Source organism: Odontesthes bonariensis, chromosome 2 (genome assembly GCF_027942865.1).
Source record: "Odontesthes bonariensis isolate fOdoBon6 chromosome 2, fOdoBon6.hap1, whole genome shotgun sequence".
In the NCBI taxonomy this organism is placed as follows: Eukaryota; Metazoa; Chordata; class Actinopteri; order Atheriniformes; family Atherinopsidae; genus Odontesthes; species Odontesthes bonariensis.
Window position 1 is genome coordinate 43336882 of NC_134507.1, and position 18575 is coordinate 43355456.

The following is an 18575-nucleotide window of genomic DNA, read 5'->3' on the forward strand; positions in this document are numbered from 1 at the left end:
TGAAGGAGTTGAACATTTTAAAGTTCACCATCTTTCTCGAATGTTGTTGTTGTTGTTGGTGGTGAAGAGGTCAACCGAAAGTGGCTCTATTACCACTAGTTGAAATGAGGACAGTGCCACCTATCGTACCGGGGTTGGTTTGTGCCAATGATTCGATTCATTTACCGCTATAAACTTGGATAATTACCCTTGCCCAAATAAGGAGCATAGTCCAACTATAGCTATAATCGAATTAATCTCATCATGCAGACCCACTGAGTGTAGAGATAGAGTGCAGGCATAGAGGGAAGTACAGAAAGATAAAGTGCAGTAAAGGGGGTAGAGAAGTACAGGGTCAGTGCTAGGATAGGAGATGCTCTCTGAAGAGTTGGGTCTTCAAGAGTTTCTTGAAGATAGACAGGGATGCCCCTGTTCTGGTAGCACTTGGTTGATCATTCCACCATTGTGGAACGACACATGAAAAGAGTCTGGATTGTCTTAAGCGTGGTGTAGGCACTGCTAGACGACAATCCTGTGACGACCGGAATGACTGAGTTGTGACATAAGCCTTTACAAGAGATTTCAAGTAGATGGGAGCCGTTCTATGAAGCGCTTTGTAGGCTAACATCAGTGACTTGAATTTGATACAGGCGGCTAAGGGTAGCCAGTGGAGTTCAATGAACAGAGGGGTGACATGCGCTTTTCGGCTGATCGAAGACCAAACGCGCCACTGGGCTCTGGACCATCTGCATTGGTTTTACAGAATAGGCTGTCAGACCCGGAGGGCGTTGCAGAAGTCAATGTGGGAGATGACCATAGACTGCACCAGGAGCTGGGTAGCGTGTTTGGTTAGGTATGGCCTGATCTTTCTTATGTTTAGCAATGCAAAGCGGCATGATCGAGCAACGGAGGTAACATAATCTTTAAAGGTTAGTTGGTCATCAATTATGACACCCAAGTTTCTAGCTACCTTTGATGGAGCAAAAGATAGGGATTCAGTTTGGATGCAGATGCTGTGGTGTATGGTTGGTTTCGCTGGGAAGACAAGCAGTTCAGTTTTAGAGAGGTTTAGTTGGAGGTGATGGGGTTTCATCCATTTTCATATGTCATAGAGACAGTTTCTCACTGAGACCGTGTGGTTGTCAGGTGGGAATGACAGATAGAACTGGGTATTGTCAGCATGGCATTGGTATGAGAAGCCATGTGATAGGATGAGATGGCCCAGTGAGGTGGTGTATATGACAAAGATAAGAGGTCCCAGTACTGAACCTTGGGGGACCCATGTGGTGAGGTGGTGCGCTGCAGAAGTGTGACCAAGCCAAGATACTTTGAATGACCGACCAGTGAGGTACGATTCAAACCAGGAGTGTGCTCACCCTGTGATGCCCATGCTAGAGAGTCAACTATGGACAAAAGGATGCTGTGGTTGACAGTGTCAAATGCAGCCAATAAGTCGAGCAGGATAAGAACTGAGGACTTAGCTGTCGCTCTGGCTTCTTTTAAGGCTTCTGTCACAGTCAACAAAGCCGTTTCAGTGGAGTGGCCACTTTTAAACCCAGATTGGTTTGGGTTATTTTGTGAGAGGTAATCAGTGACCTGCTTAAAGACCGCCCTTTCAGTGGTTATCTCAGACAGAAACGGGAGGAGAGAGACCAGCCGATATTTTTCCACTTGAGTCGGAGGGAGGGAAGGTTTCTTGAGCAGCTTTGTAGCCCGACCTTGCTTGAATGTGGTAGGAAATGTGCCCGATGTCAGTGAAGCAATAATCACGTGTGACCGCTGCAGTTACAGTGGGAGCAATGGATTGGAATAGATTAGTGGGAACACGGTCCAGCGGGCATGTAGTAAGACGGCTACATGTGGGAAGTTTAGATACACAGCTCTCAGTGAGAGGGGTGAATGAAGAAAATGATGCAGTAGGACTTCTGCATGCTGAGTTAGTGGCACACATATTTAGAGTAGGTTCGGGTGTGGGCAGTTCGGTTAACTGTTTGCTTATAGCTGCCACTTTGTCAGTAAAAGATGAGGCAAAGGTGTCTGCCGTGAGATTGGTAGCAGGTGGCGGAGGGTTAAGTAGAGTTTTGAAGGTGGAAAAAGGTTTCCGGGTGTCAGTAGTACTGTGAATCTTGTCAATGTAGAAAGACTTCTTTTCATCAGTGACACTGGTTGAGAATGATGACAGTAGTGCCTGGAATTTTGTTAGATCTGTAGTATCTTTTGATTTCTGCCATTTCCTTTCTGCAGCTCTAAGGTTGGTGCGCAGCGTTAGGAGAGTATCATTAAGCGAAGGGTGGGACTGGGAGGATTGAGCGGGTTTGGTGGATAGAGGACACAGACTATCCAGACAAGAGCTCAGTGTAGAGGAGAGGGACTCCGTGGCATCATTAACCTCAAGGGAGGAGAATGTGCTGGAGGTCGGAAGAGCGGAGGCAACAAGGGAGGAGAAGTGGGTGGGCGACAGGTTGCGGAGGTTGTGAAGGTTTCGGTGGAAGGAAACCATATGGGTGGAAGCAGAGGGTATTCTCGGGAGACTCACTCTGAATTGAATGAAATAGTGGTCAGAAAAGTGGTGGGTCCACAGGGCCTCTGTGGCACAGTTTGGAACAGAGTTCGGACTGTCAAGGTGGATATTCATATCACCGAGGATCATTATGGGACAGTCATGCTCAGGGATGGAAGAGAGCAAGGTGTCTGGTTCATCTAGAAAGTCACCGAGTTGTCATGGTGGGTGATATACGACAAAGTAGAAAAAAAGTGCAGAGGTGGGTCCACAGGGCCTCTGTAGCACAGTTTCTTATGAAAATTAGATCTAGCTCTTTGCCAGCTTAATGAGTTGAAGAACTGCAGACCAGTTGTAGCTCAAATGAGTGTATAAATGTCAGAAAATCTGAAGTTCTAGTGTCTAGTTCATCTAGAAAGTCACTGAGTTGTCATGGTGGGTAATATACGACAATCATGTAGAATTTGACCGGTGCAGTTACCAAGATGGCATGGTATTCAAAGGTGTTGTATTTAGCATGAGGAAGCAGTCGGTTGTATTTCCATTAGTTGGAAATGAGCTGGCCCGTTCCACCACCTCTCCCAGATGGACGAGAGGTGTGGGAGAATGTGCGGTTGGTCAAAAGTGCAGCCGGGGTAGCATTGTTTTCAGGCTTAATCCAGGTCTCAGTGAGAGCCAGGATTTCAAGTTAGAGGTGGTTGGCATAAGCCGCAATGAAGTCTGCTTTGTGTACTGCCGATTGGCAATTCCACAACCCCACAGACAAGGGAGTGTCACAGAGTAAAGTATGTTTTAGAGAGCGGAGGTTATTAAGGTTGCAGTGGCATTTGGTTGTGTGAAACCTTCTACGCGAGCTGGAGACAACAGGAATGGGATTGATGTACATTTTAAAAGGAGGTGGTGAGGCCAGAGCGACATGGATGAGGCAAGTAGGACAGGGTTGCCTTGTTCAGTGGCCTTGCTCGCAGGTAGAAATGCAAGGTTTTACTCGAGTGTCTTCACACGAGAAGGGCTGACACCTTCGCTGACGTTTCAGGCGTAACCCCTTTAATTGAATTAAATTTAATAATACAATTTAATATTGCGCACACGATTGGACATGGCCATTAACGTGTTAGCTAATTGCACTTGGATGAGTGATAAAGCCAGAGCGACATGGATGAGGCAAGTGGGACAGGGTTGCCTTGTTCAGTGGCCTTGTTCGGTGGACATGCGCAGGTAGACATGCAAGTTTTTACCCAAGAATATTTTCACACGAGTGTGTGCATGTGTGTGTTTTTTTAGTGTGTGAATGTAACAGTGTCTATGGAGCTGTAAGAAAACCTTTTCATGACACAAATTTATTATTTTCTCTGTGTAATTGTACAGCGATTTCTTCATGGCCCGCATCATAGAGGACAACGATATGCAGAACAGGGAGAAGCAGGAGAGTCTTTCACCCAGCAAGCATGACGTGGTACCTCCTTCGCCACCACCTGCACACACTAAGGACAAGAAGAGTACTAATAAAGGTAAAGGATAGTTGTTCGTAAACATGCTTCGCATCATTTCTCATTTCCAAAATCTTGTCAATTATGAGTTGCCGAAAGGTGAAACTGTCATTGAAAGTGATCATGCAACTGCCTTCTAGAGGATTCAGTTCTTGAGTGCTTTTAATCACATAGCCAATGGTGTAATTCTGCGGCACAGAATTAATTTGACTCTATGACAGTAGGTTACACAACACTTGTTTTTGCTTTTTATCTTCTCATGGCATGTCAGTGCACGCACACTTTAAAATGTAAAACCAGCCAGTCCTAACACGACTTGAAAATATGTGTGGGGAGTTAGGGTGGACAGCTTTATTAGCATCATATGCTAACAAATTAATTTCTTGTTAAAGAATGGACAGAGCATTGAATATAATTTACATAAATATGCATGACCATGATGGACCCAAAATTTCTTTATTGATAGTCCAGGCAGTATCCCTTTCATTTATGGGCAATCCTATGCTCTTTATTTGGCAGGATGTGCAGCAACAGAAAAGGATAGCCTTCTGATTTGGTATGTTTGTATTTGTATTCGGTTTCAGCTGCCTATAGGAAAGAATACAAAGAGACACCTCAAATGGGATCAGCCTATATATAATTATTTTTCTGGGGTATTATTTTTCTGAAAACTCATTTTACCAGTTTGTGTGCTCACCTGGGGTCAGTATGTAATAAAACTAGTGGACAAGCCTCTATAACCTTTTTGTTATACTCTGTCAGGTTTGGGTGGTGCGAGGCGTAAAAGGACACGGATGCGGACTTCAAAAAGCAAACTTGATTTATTATTCCAAAAAAACAAGGTTAACACAAAGCGCGGCTGAGTCGGATGACAATAACTAAACTGTGAGAAAACAAAACATCACTATGGCTGAGAAAAAACAAAGAACTTGACTTGACATGAAATACTTAACTTGGCGTGACATGAAGGATATTGATGGGTTGGATCTGGTAAACACAATGAGAGAAAACTAAAGCATGGTAAAACTAGGAACTAAACAGGAACTAAAAACCAAGACATGAGATAAACTTAAAAAACTGATAAAACTAAAAACTAAACAGGAACTAAAAACATGGCAAAAACCCCATGGAGTCATCAGATTATTTCTGTAGATGACAGGACTCTGAGTTGTACTGAAAGTCTGAGGTGTACAGAGTGAAGAGAAACTTTGAGAATACAGTCCCCTGTGGTGCTCCTTTGTTGCAAACCACATTCTCAGACACAATTCCATTCAGTTTATTTATATGGCGCCATCTTATGGAACTTCAATTACACTGTCCAATTCAAGCCAATTAGAGTCCAATTCAGGACAAAACACCTTGGCGACGGAAGGGAGCCCGGGAAGTACACCCTTGGGAATCGCTTTCCAGACGGCCTGGAAAGTAACAGAAGAACGCTGTTGACGCCTCTCTGTGAAGCGACTACGCAGAGTAAGGGCGACCCTATCCCTGCTCATTGAAGTGTTGTGTTTGTGGTTGGTGTTAGGTAGGTGTCGGGTTGAAATAACCAGTACTTTATCCACCGTAACAAACTTCTACCCATACTTAAGGCTCTAGCATGGTTGCCGCGTCTGCTAGCGCGAGCGGTGTTGATGACATCACGATTTCGTGCCCGCAATATATAGTGGCGCAAATCGATGCGCCAGTCGTTGCAATTTTCTCCGTCACAGAGGTGGCGCTGCTACGTGAAGGTTACCGCTACTCTAAAACGAAGAAAGTGGAGAAGAAAACAATGAAGAGCAGGAATACTGTCATTAATTATACTGCTGCAGTATTCGGTTAATTTTAACTTTTTAATTCAGTTAAAAGAGGTAAAGGTCTGAAGCCCCCGGCATCACCACTTTTTGAGTCTCTGCCCTCTTCTTTGCCTTCACGTATCTGTCCCGTAGCTTCTTCCACACATTCTTACAGAACTCTCCCTCTTTCCTAGCCTGGCTGACGCGTCCACAATCTCGATGAGATGGTGGTCTGGGAACTAGGTGTGCATTTTCTCGTATTTCAGGCGTGGTTTACGAATGCCTAGAGCCGTTTATTGGGCGCTACGAATGTCTATCAAATGACGTCAGGTTCTTCCCATGCTGCTTTGTGCGCGATTCATAGCCAATTGTATCACTTATACCAGATGACGACAGAAATTCGAAATTCGACGAGGAAGAAGAAAAAAATGGAAAATAAAAGTAAACTTGCGCTCTAAGCTACTTAAATTGACAACAAAGTAGGCCTATATGCTATATTCTACATGAATTTTTATGTTGTAGAGTTGTGAATTTATTTTAATAATGGAGAAATTGAGCAGCCTTGCTTTGTTGTCTACAGTAGTAGATCAACCCTCATCTTACTTTGAAGCTCCAAGCTCCCAGAAGTGACGTCGACGCAGCTTTAGCAGCAGAAAAGCTATCAGGCTTGTGTTGATGATAATAATAAACTCCTGGACTATGTACAAACTTCCAAATGCATCGTTTTGTGAGTACAGACCATATTTGTACTACTGTAGAAGTTTGGTGTCATGACGTGATTTTAGTGTGGTAATTTTGGAGATACTGCCAGGGTCCGTTAGCGCTTGTAATAAGCTATTCGGGATAACTCGGTAACTCAGCTGATGTTCAGCCAATATCGGAAAAACTTCGGGTGGGCTACTTGGCTGGATGTCACGGTTCAAATGACCCCAGGTTGAATCTACTCCGAAACACTTTCTAAGGCTGCATTGAACGGTAACGTTGTGTCCGCTGTCATGTTGGATTAACACTCTACAAGCTTCGGTGTAGCGCATAGACGTCGTCATCGTCTTGCTGCCCCCCCCCGTTCTGTGATTGGTTCCAAAACTCTGGCAAAAATAAGGGCGGTGGTTTCCAGGCTGACTTTGCAGTGAGAATGAAATCGAGCGCAAAGCAGCATGGGAATTCCCAGGCTACCTCTTTCCCCAAAGTTCTGCCAATCTCTGTTCACAGTTTTGGGAGTTTACGTGGTCCCTGTGCTGTTTCACTGCAGTTTCGTACAGGTGCCTGTACAAACGCAGCTCCTGACTGAGCCTGGTCTCACATCGGTCCATCCGGTTTGTCGTTCTCGACGCAGCCAAGTTACAAAAACCGACTGGTGCACGACAACGCGATGCGCCGTCTTTTCAAGGGAAGCGCCATGCCTGAAACGTCATTTTGACGTCACGGTCCGCCACCGCCGTGACAGACGCGTCAACTGTAAATCCAGCTTTAGCCAGAGACCGGGATAAGGATTAAAACTAGGACCAGAATTAAGTCCCCATATCTCTCTTCTCCCTGTCTTTTGCTGTAAGTCCGGAACCACCCTCTGTGTTGTTAAATTGTTATCACTACCTGTTCTGAGCGCAACTTTAAAGTTTCTGTTTGCTGTTAAATAAATAACCCATATTTAGCGACTTGTCATGTTGAATGTTTCTTGGAGTAATTAGTGTCAATTCGAGAGGTGGTGCCCCAACGAAGGTAATTAAATATTAAATTAATTTAATATTTAGAACCCTCTGACAGAGCCTGACTAGTGGTTTTCCTTCTAACATTCGCTGTAATGTTATATCCTCATGTAATTCCAATGAAGCACGTCCAGACACAAGTGGTTTCCTCCAACTGATGAATTTATTGCAATTCAACACAGACAGAATAACAATTAACTCTTGCCAAAGTAAAAGACAAATCTTGACATTAAACACTTGTGCACCTATTAAAAGAAAAATACTGAGATGAAACACAAACATACCTCGTTGGCTGTGTGCCACCAAAAGGAATTAGGCTCATTTTCTTATTTTCAGCTTCTTGTAGCTCTTTTCTCTTGTTGCTTAATTGACGTTAATCTTGCAGCATTGCACGTCTGCCTTCTCCGAGTTGCTTTTTCACAGTTGAGTACAGTGCCATCTAAAGGTGGCATGTAAAACTACATATAATAAAACAAACAGTACAAACCATAGAAAGGCATATACATCAGGCATCAAATAAAATGTGGCAGTTACACCTCATTTGTAAGTCGCTTTGAATAAAAGCATCTACCAAATGCATAAACATAAACATGTAGCAATGCAAGCTGAATTGTATTATAAAGTATTGGAGAACATGATCAGAATCAGAGTTGTGTTGTGTTTATTGGCCAAGTATGTTAAAACACACAAGGAATTCTGTTCCGGCCTTTGGTGTCTCTGAAGCAATGCAGTGCAAAAATCTTCACCATGCTGCATGCTCTGTCCAGCACTCAGCATGTCTACTCACATAGTGGGCTCGCTGAAGCAGGTAGATGATGGCCTCTTCAACACCAGCGCCAGAATGATAAGCAAACTGTTGCGGGTCCTGACAGGTTTTCACTTGCTTATTAGGATGAGCCAATAACAGCCTCTCCAGGACTGTCATTGTATAGGATGTTAGGACAACTGGTCTGTAGTCACTAAGGGCAGTTGCAGGAGTTTTTTAGGCACTGGACCTAGGCAGGATGTCTTCCACAGCATTGGAACTTTCTCCTGACTTAGGCTAAGGTTGAACAGGTACTGTAGAATCCGACATAGCTGTTCTGCACAGGTCTTCAGGACCCTGGGGCTGACACCATCCATTCTGGTTCAGTCTCTTGCCTTTTCACCTGTCTGCTGGAGACAAATGGGCTAGAGGGGGAGGCAGAGGAGGTGTCAGTGTGTCCTAATGTTGGGGGATATGATGGTGAGGCTGTGTTAAGATCTATTACTGAAGTGGAGGGTGATAACATGAGGTGTATCAGGGAGGATGTGGGTACAGGTAGGGTGTGAAGTCTGTGTTCCTGGAGTGAGGGGAAGAGCCTGCAGAGTGTTGATCTGATCAATACAGGTTCAGCTCATTGGCTCTGTCCAGGCTTCCATCAGTCTGATCCGCTTTCACTTTAACGCCTGTGATCTATTTTTTTTGTGATGGCACTTTTTATGAAGTTCATTATAAAGTAAATTAGGTCCATAGCATCTGTTGCAGAACTCCTTGTTCTTCTTTTTGCTCAAGGAAGAAAATGTGTTCTTTGTATGCTTCAAAGTGACTTATATAGCAATTAGACACTTCTCTCTTGGCACTGGTGATAAATATGAATGCCTTAATTGATACTTACTATATACAATTATGCATATATACTGACCTTTTGGAAGGGTTTAGAAGACCCAACTTTGCCTTCAACCTTCTCTTGTCATTGGAAAATGTGTGCTCTCCTTTTAAATTCTCTTTTTTTTCTTACAGGAAAAAAGAGCAACACTTCAGAGAAATCATATCCTTCAGCACAGCCACCAGAATCAGTTCTGCATGGGAGCATGGCCATTGGTTCGTTGTCCCTGGCAGTAGCCAAAACTGGGGCGCGAGTGCAGGGGGTCCCTCTCTACCAATACATAGCAGCTTTGAAGTACCAAGAGGTTTGACCACAGAAGAATTAAAATGCAGATAGTCACACAAACGCTACTCTGGGAGCAACATAGAATCATTTCGATAATTTTTTTAGGCCCCAAAACAGTTTCACATTCCTGTCTCCTTGGTAACTCTGCTGTGCTGTGGGAGGACATCACCTGGGAAACTAAGTTTACTGGAGGAAATCATCCTAATCCCCAAAGTGGGCCAACCAATCAAAGAAGTATTCGCTAGTCTTATCATGGTTCCTTTTTCTGTCTTTGGTTCACTTCTTAGAATTGGTAGCTTGCATTGACTTGTCTGCTGTTCTTTGTTAATGCTTCAGTACTTCCTTTAATTTGTTATTATGTTGTATATTTCAGGTTTAGACATTTTGGACTTTTCAATACAGTTTTCATTATAAAACTCACTAAAATGTAAACCTTTTCAACAGACCATCACAATGACCCTTGGGTTACAGAAGGAAATGATGAGAATGATTAACACTTCAACAAAAGCTGGGGTGAGGGACGTCACTATTTTCATTGTGAGATTTTGAACTGAGGTGATGCAGGCTTATGAAAGCAGATAATGTAATAAGTAGAGGCAGGATTTAAAGCTTTTTCTGTTATTGAGCCTTCCTAAGTGATATGTATATAAATGGAGAGTTCTATTCAATCTTCATGGCTAATCTTCACATTAATGTACATATGCATTAATGTGAAGAGGTACCAAAAATGTTCATTAGATAATTCAATAGCTGCCCCACTTTACCTTTAAATCCTTTATACTGCCTTTCTTTTTCTTACCCCGAAGTATTTCCTGCATTCTTTAATGACTTATAGAACTAACTTCTCATTTATGACATGAATTGCAGAGTTTAAAAGGGCCACGCTTGGCTTCTAAAAACTATGCAGTGACCTCATGTCAGTCTCAATGAATGTATACTTATCTATCGTCATTCATATGTAGCTTCAGCTAAGCTGAGCAACAGACAAATCCAAAGACCTGAGATGTAAAGAACAATGCATTTTAATGTACTTCATTTAGTTGGATGTGTAAAAGTATGATACATAGAAATTGTTTGAAAGGTGAACCATGTACTTGCTCCAAGGCTACCCTGGCCATTGTGTGTGACAGTGGAGCGCCGGCTGTGAGCTATGAGCGACCCGAGCAGCCTCTGGAGCTGATCACTGAAGCCTGCAGTAACCTTGGACTAGGATTAGGAGCACAGGTTCATTTAGCTCTGAACTGTGCCGCTCCAATGCTAATGGATTATGTAAGTTAACAAAAGGTCATCGAAGACGCCACTAAAATGGATTTTCAGATCTGCCAATGCAAATATAGTGTAGGCATAAAAGCTAGCATTAATCAGAATATATCTTTTTTCCTCCTTAGTCTAAAGGGAAGTATGAGATTGCAACAGGAGTTTTGAAGTCTGCAGATGAATTAGCGGACATGTACCAAACCCTCATCTACAAATACCCAGCAGTGGTAGCCTTAATTGATCCATTTAGGAGGGAGGTAAGTTAAAAATAATATAATTCTTTCAACAACATGTTTGAGCTCATTTTCAAGCTCGTGTATAAAGACTATTTTTTTTCATTAATACATTAATGTGGTTATCTCTTACAAGTTCATGAACTATTAATGTTGTTATTGATGGACAGCTCCCTTGAAAATGCTACAACAATATGTTGGTCAGTCTTTTTATGTCCCCTGATTTTGCTTTCATAAGTGTAACTTTCAGTTCCAATATTATGGTTAACTTAAAGTATGAAATGGCCTCTGGATAAAGTTGTATTAATTGATTAATATTATTATCCTCCTTTTAAATGCTTAGTAAATTGCTAACACAGCTGGTTACTGGATCAACACTTAGTCAAACACGTATAATATAGTGTTTTTTTTCGGACTATATTCAGCAGCTAGCTGAATATATGTACATTTGGAGCTCTTGTGAGAATTTGGAGGAAAATGTTATGTTATGAATATGTTATTTTTATACTAATGAGCTGAACCCCTAAAACCTGAAACTTGCATGGAACTAACAGTGAGGTAAACCCTTTAAAATGACAAGTAGAAAATATTTAGTTGCCTTGGTAATAGATGGGGATTTGTAATCTCTCTTTTTGTAGAGCACTCCTGTTTTATAGGTACTTCTGCTGACAATGATGTGTTTATACTTAAAGGGATAATCCAGAGTAAAATGCACTTTAGATCAATTTACGGGATGTTGGGAGTACATACGTTGAGTTGACATCAAAATCATGTCATTCGGATGTGTTTTGAGAATTTCGATTTGACCGTTTTTAGCCAAAAGGCATATCATGTCACCGCTACAAAACGCTATTTTTATACCTCTTCTACAGCTCCAAACAACTTAACACTTACATGGTAGTGAGTAGAGGGTCCCTAAAGCCAAACCGAAGTGTCCTGAGGTCTTCATGTGGTCGGATATAGAGTCCAGAATGAATTTAATCAAGCCAGTACCTGCTCTCAATCAGAGCCTCTTCCGTCAACAGGAGGCTATCTCACGCGAGACATCACGTCACGTGACATTTCAAAATTCCAACCTGTTAGTAAGCTAGGCTTTGCTGTTGCATACAACTTCATTTCACTTTCGAAAGAAATACTGGACTGTGTTTGTAAAAAAAACGGCAACGAAATTGTGACTTTCCAGAGCGAGTTACTCCACACTCGGCAATCAACTCCTACGGACTCACGTGACGTGATGTCTCGCGTGAGATAGCCTCCTGTTGACGGAAGAGGCTCTGATTGAGAGCAGGTACTGGCTTGATTAAATTCATTCTGGACTCTATATCCGACCACATGAAGACCTCGGGACACTTCGGTTTGGCTTTAGGGACCCTCTACTCACTACCACGTAAGTGTTATGTTGTTTGGAGCTGTAGAAGAGGTATAAAAATAGCGTTTTGTAGCGGTGACATGATATGCCCCCGTCACCTCCAGGCTAACGACTTTTGGCTAAAAACGGTCAAATCGAAATTCTCAAAACACATCCGAATGACATGATTTTGATGTCAACTCAACGTATGTACTCCCAACATCCCGTAAATTGATCTAAAGTGCATTTTACTCCGGATTATCCCTTTAAGAAAGAACATTTGTACACGGGCTTTCCAAAAGTGTGTAGTATGTGTCTTGTGTTTGTGTGCTTATGATCTTTAAGGATGCAGACCAGTGGGAGAAGCTCAGCAGTGCGATTGGAGACTCGTGCTCACTGCTCTCTGACATCACCCACAAGCCAAAGGCTCCACCCCTCCCAGGAGTCAGAGGTCATATCTTAAAACACATCAACGAAACTACAGTCAGCAACATAATCCACATGACATTGGAGCATAAAGGTAACAGATGGCAGAGAATAGGTTAAGAATAAGTTATGGTGGTTAAAAGATTATGGTAATGGTCTTTTTAATTATAAATTGAATTAAAAAAAAAAAGAGTCTTTCTATATATTACTCATTAAGATTAGAGATTGTTAGGATTTCTTTACCAGTACTTAGACTGGGAAAAAAAAGTCTCTAGCTTCATTCTTTATTCACTGAAGGATCCGATAGTGTAGAAATAATGAGAATTTGTAGCATACCGCATGTACAGCGCTGTCTGACAAGAAATAGTATCATAGGCACAATTGTGCACCTGTCTAAAATGTAGTGTTATGTTAAATACAGAAATTGTGAGATGATGATATTTTACCTTGCCTATGGTTTCTATATGGCATCAAGTGGGGAATTGACAAGCTGTATATTAATATTTAATCTGTAAACCATGCACTGTTTTCTTTGCCCAACCCCATCCATGTACATGTTAGTATCAAACCCTAACCAATTCTGACAGCAAAGTTGAGGTGAAGAGTCCTTGGGGAATTGTGTCCAGCTGACCTGGGCATTATGTTGTTGAGTGCTGTCTTTAGCATTACCTCTGCCAAAGTACTGACCTTTATAATCTAGACTACTTTAGGGACCTTTAAAGAAAAATACAATACTGATAGTATCAAGAACCAATTTACCCTAAACAATCATAATTCAATTTTAAGATATTTAAAGAAAAAAGCATGGAGGTTTGGGTGGTGGAGAATGCTACTGTGTTAAGAGCTTTCATCAGTGATATGTTAGAATTGGGCTGTATACCAAGTCAACTCACAACCCATCAGCTGATGCAAAATATAACAGGAGCAGCTGATGCTTACTAACAGAACCAATGTTTAACTCAATATCAATACCAAAAGCCCACAACTGTAACTGTAAAATGTTTCTTTGGTGGTTTGTGATCAATACTGACTGTTTGCGTGTGTCTTTACTTTATGATGTGCAGCTTCAGTGTTGATGGGAACTACTTTCAATGAGCCCTGCAGCGATTCCTCCTTGTCAGATATAGTAAGTATTCCTTCCTCCTCCCCCAATTCTGTGCTTCCAGCTTCTGACAGAGATTGGTTTTACATTCCATTTGTTTAACAGCGTTTAAAGTTTGACCAGATGGACTTAAAAAAAAAAGCCATTGAAAGTTTTAAAGAGGTTTATTGTACAACGAGATGCAAAACTGATGCAGAGCGGCAGATAATATCAGGGTTGAGACAGATCTTCAGTTGAGCGTGGACATAGATAAGAGTTAGACTGACCAAGATAATGATAGATATTTGGATATGAAAAAGCTTTGTACTCACAGGAGTGCAGATGAGGGAACCTGCAGGTGAGTAGACTGACTGGGGAATGCTGGGTAACTGAGTACCAGGAGGAGAGATGGCTGAACTGGGGAGAGACTTATAGATTTGGTAGGTTATTGCAAAGAAAGAGGAAGGAAGGAGGAGATCCAATCCAAAATTCTTATAATCAAGTCCAATACACAAATTGGGTCATAGAAGAGCAGAAAAACAGAGCAGGTCTGAAAATCCAGAAGGTCAAGAGACAGAGATAGAAAGCCAGGTCCGGAAGCCACAATCCAAATCCAAAAACAGAGCCAGATCAAAAACCAGCGTACTCAATGAGTCAGAGAGAGCCAGAAGCAGAATCGGTTCCAAAAACAGGGTTGTATACAGAAGTTCAACCCAAAGACTTAGTGCTGGAAAATTGCTGTGCTGAGGTTCAGGTAGCAGACAATCTGGTAAAGAAAGGGGGCTGGCAAACCCGCTTATAAAAGGAGGAGAGCAGGTGCATGCAGTTGAGTTGATGGCAGGCTGATTAGTAAAAGCAGAGTGAGGGGAGAAAAATGGTAGGGAATGAACCAACTCAGGCACAGGCACAGGCACAGGCACAGGCACAGGCACAGGCACAGGCCAGAAGCCAGAAGCCGTATCTTTGTATTTTCCATTGGAGCTAAAGTGATCCCAACTGATCACAATCCATTGTTTCATCACAACGTTGTGAAGAGGATGGACAGAGTTGGTCATTATGTTCTTTAACTTGTGCAGCATTCAGTTTCTTTGAGTCTCTGGCTCTGATGCTGCTGCCCCAACAGATGACTGCAAAGCAGATTGCCCTTTCCACAACAGATTTGTAGAAGATATTCAACATTTTGGTGCAGACATTAAAGGAAGCTTCCTCAGAAGTACAGTCTGTTATGTCTTTTTTTTGGTGACATCCTCAGGCATTTCCAGTTCAGTAAACCGTCCAGGTAGGTCTACCTCTGCCTTCCCTTTGGATGGAGACTCCTGGTTCTCCTGAAATCCACAACCATCTCTCTGGTTTGTTTGTGTTAAGGATGAGGTAATTGATTCACTGATAAACCCCACTACTATGTGCTGGACTCAGAGGCTGGGGGCTGCACCTGGGGTCCTGTCTGCTGTGGTCAACCCAGGCCTCTATTGCTCTTGTGCTTAGGGCCTGTTCTTGTGCTGGAATGATTAGTGCCTTCAAGCTGTCTTTCAGACCAGTCTTTTCTAGCCACTAAAAGGACTTCTCAATATCAGTCACTTCTGTCGGTGGTACATGCCGTGCAGAGGCTTATTCTTTGTGGTAGTTCCTCCTTTCCCCCTCTCTACTTCACTTGTTGTAAAGAACAACAATAATGGACTGTACATTTAAATTGCTCATTTAAATATATATTTTTTTCAAGTCTAGCAAACATGTTTATCACTGTGTTTCATCACATCTTTTTTTAACAACAGCATTTTGGAATTGGGGAGATCAGTAATTTTAATTTTGAAAGTGAACCATTTTTCTCATCTGAAATAAAAGATTCCTGCATCTCAGCAGCTTGGGGCTTCCTTTGTAAATTTTCTTTCTTTCTTTCTTTCTTTCTTTCTTTCTTTCTTTCTTTCTTTCTTTCTTTCTTTCTTTCTTTCTTTCTTTCTTTTTTTTTACATAATGCACCAAATCTTTCTAGTGAGTGACAAGTCTGGACTGCAGGCAGAACAGTTTAGCAGCTGGACTTTAACTTTCAAGACATGCTCTTGTTACATGAGCAATATGTGGTTAAGCATTATCTTAAGATTTTCCTTAAAGTATACGTCACCGGGATTGTTGCTTTTGAAACCTGGGTTTCGACTGTTCCAGTGCTTTTAGCCTGATTCTTTTCATACCGATTTCTCTGGTTATGTTAAAATTGTAGTGATATATCCTCATTTTCTCCAGGAAATGTTTGATTTTGAAACATTGTTATTAAAAGATTAATATATTTGCTAACATTGTCACTGAATAGTGAGCCCCTTCTTATTTTGAATTCACTGTACCCTTCTGTGGATGCTAATTTTCTACTAATTTCACCTTATTCAAATCAAATCAAATCAAATTTATTTGTATAGCACATTTCATGTACAAACAGTTCAAAGTGCTTTACATAAAATAAAAGCATTGCAGCAGGGAGTGCAAGAAGCATTAAAAATACATGAAATTATTATTATCGACTAACTGCAAGTCACCCTGAATAGTTGTGATATGTTCCAGCAGTGTTATTCATTTATTGTTTTCAGGCTTTTTTGATACTGTCCCAACTTTTTTGATTGTGTTGATCAAATCAAATTCAGTGTGAGCACCCATCTACCCTCCTCCTGGTGGTATCACATGTGAGTCCTCAGAGTCAGTTTCCTTTTCAAGCCCCTTGAACAAGGTGATGAAGCCAGCTTCCATTTCAGACTTATTTAAAAAAAATGTTTAAACTATGATGGTCCCAAAGTTTTAGCCAAGGTACACATGAACATGTTCATTTTTCCAATTAAATCCAATTCACTTTTATTTGTACTTCGCCAAATCACAATAAAATACAAACATGATCCAATCTAAACAAATGAATTAAAATTAGTCCAATTCATACAGAGCCAATTAAAAAAAAAGGTGCCTCGCTGAGGAAACATCTGTTCGATTCAGTTCCCTATCCTGAGCATGCATGAGGTGATGGTGGAAAGAAGAAAAAATCCTTTTTCACATGAAAAAACCTCCAGCGGAACCAGAATCACACTCAGCCAAAGATGCACAGCCAGAATAAAAAATTCTATCAATAGAAAAAGGATAAACATAAACAGAACAATGAAACACAGTAGTAATAATTGCCTTCTAATTGTGCAAAAAAGTTTTAATGACCATTTAATGGTGTTCGCTGTCATACCTTATCGCCCCCTGCCTCACATACTGACAGCACCTTCAGGTGATCTCATTACAGTTGTCTGGCCTCAGTCTGCAGGTAAAGCAGCTCACTGTACTCACTTTATTATCCAAGTTCAACAGAATCCTGTCAAAAACTGAGAATGTTTGCAGCTGGTTCTGTGTTACATTAAGTAACTGTGAACTCTAGATTCTGACACCCCTCGTCTTCAAAACTGTGCATTGATGTGCGAACATGTAAAAGTGCTGTCAAATGGTTTAAGACGAGGAAGTGGCTCAGAAACAGCCTCAAAAAGGGACTCACTGCTGCTATTCTTCTTCTTCAGGTTGTGGGTCTGAGCCTCGACTATGTCAAACTGGGAGGTCTGTGTGGTGCTGAGAGGATGACTAAATACAACCGTCTGATTTCTATAGAAGAAGAACTAGCCCAACAGGGAATCCTCGGTAGGTTTTTTTTTTATTTTTATATATACTTGTTTCTTGTCTCTTTTTGAGCTGGACAGAGAAAGAGAGGCCAGACAAAGCCAAGGAGGGAGAGGTAGTAATGTCTGCGCTTGAGAACACATCTCTCTCACTCATTGCTGGATGTGAAAGGACTCTGTGTGCAGGGAATCATACAAATGTGTATTTGTGTGTGTGAGCGGAAGAATGAAAACCCCCCTACCTTGAATCTGTTAATTGCCTGCCTAATTACACACAAGGACAAATGCTTTCCCAGCCACCATTTCTAGAAAAGCAGGCAGGGACACCAGAGGGTTAATGAGAGATGAGCACATGTCTAAGTGTAAACAGCTGCCATCGGCCACACGTATTCAAAATATTTATGTTGATTCTTCATTCTGAAGCCCAGAGTTGCCTGACAAGGACTGCGAGGTCTGCGTGCTTTGGTTTCAGCAGAAATGGGACTTAAGTCTGTGGTCCAGCTTTTAGGTGTTGACTATTTTCAATGCTTTTTCCTTTTCACAGTCTATAAGGAGAAACACTCCCCTCCACTTTTCCCTGAAAAACCTCAGGAGCAGTCCGCCACAGCAGAGGGAATCGTGCCTGAGATAGCCTGAGGAGCAACTCACAGCCTCCGTCTGATTTAAACAAGCCCGTCATTGTGTGTAAGACCTGTGTCAGACATTCAGAATCATTCATTTACATTCACTCATAAAGCTGAGTCTGTTACAAGCAGTCTGTATAAAGGCTCTAAGGTTATTACACTGTTACTGTAAACTGTTGACAAAAAAATAAAGGAACTGAAAAATGTTAAGCATTGCAGAGAGAGACCAGTGGCCAAACACCACTCTCATGTGGTGTACACAATATATATATATCTGTGTGTGTGTGTGTATTATTAGAGGCTTTGCTTTCTTACATAACCATAGAAATGTTTTCAGGTCCAAATCAACCACAAAATTCTCCAAACACGACAGCACTCGTGAACCATTGGCTTTCACTGCGGTGTAAAGAATAAAGCAGACTCTGAGATGAAGGTTAGTACTGCATGTGACCACAGCTCTTCAGAACGGGGTTCTTTGTGAATTTATTGTCAAGCTACAATAATACGTACACAATTGTATGTATTTTCACATTTAAATTGCATACTGACAGGATGGTCCCACATGCGTGTGTCTGAAAGTGCATGTGGATCGGTTCCCAGTTTTTTAATGAATTCTTT

At 41.7% G+C, this 18575-nt stretch overlaps 1 protein-coding gene across 1 annotated transcript in view; it reads left to right on the forward strand.

Annotated features, from left to right (window-relative positions):
* The window catches only part of eno4 (enolase 4), a 29577-nt gene extending 11002 nt beyond the window's left edge, over positions 1-18575 (forward strand). The window contains exons 4-13 of the mRNA XM_075482043.1: positions 3848-3990; positions 9213-9382; positions 9469-9597; positions 9808-9876; positions 10468-10632; positions 10752-10877; positions 12547-12721; positions 13692-13753; positions 17239-17356; positions 17879-18575. Of these exons, the coding sequence (XP_075338158.1) occupies positions 3848-3990; positions 9213-9382; positions 9469-9597; positions 9808-9876; positions 10468-10632; positions 10752-10877; positions 12547-12721; positions 13692-13753; positions 17239-17356; positions 17879-17970 (1249 nt within the window). The 3' untranslated portion in view covers positions 17971-18575. The remainder of the gene's footprint in view (positions 1-3847; positions 3991-9212; positions 9383-9468; positions 9598-9807; positions 9877-10467; positions 10633-10751; positions 10878-12546; positions 12722-13691; positions 13754-17238; positions 17357-17878) is intronic.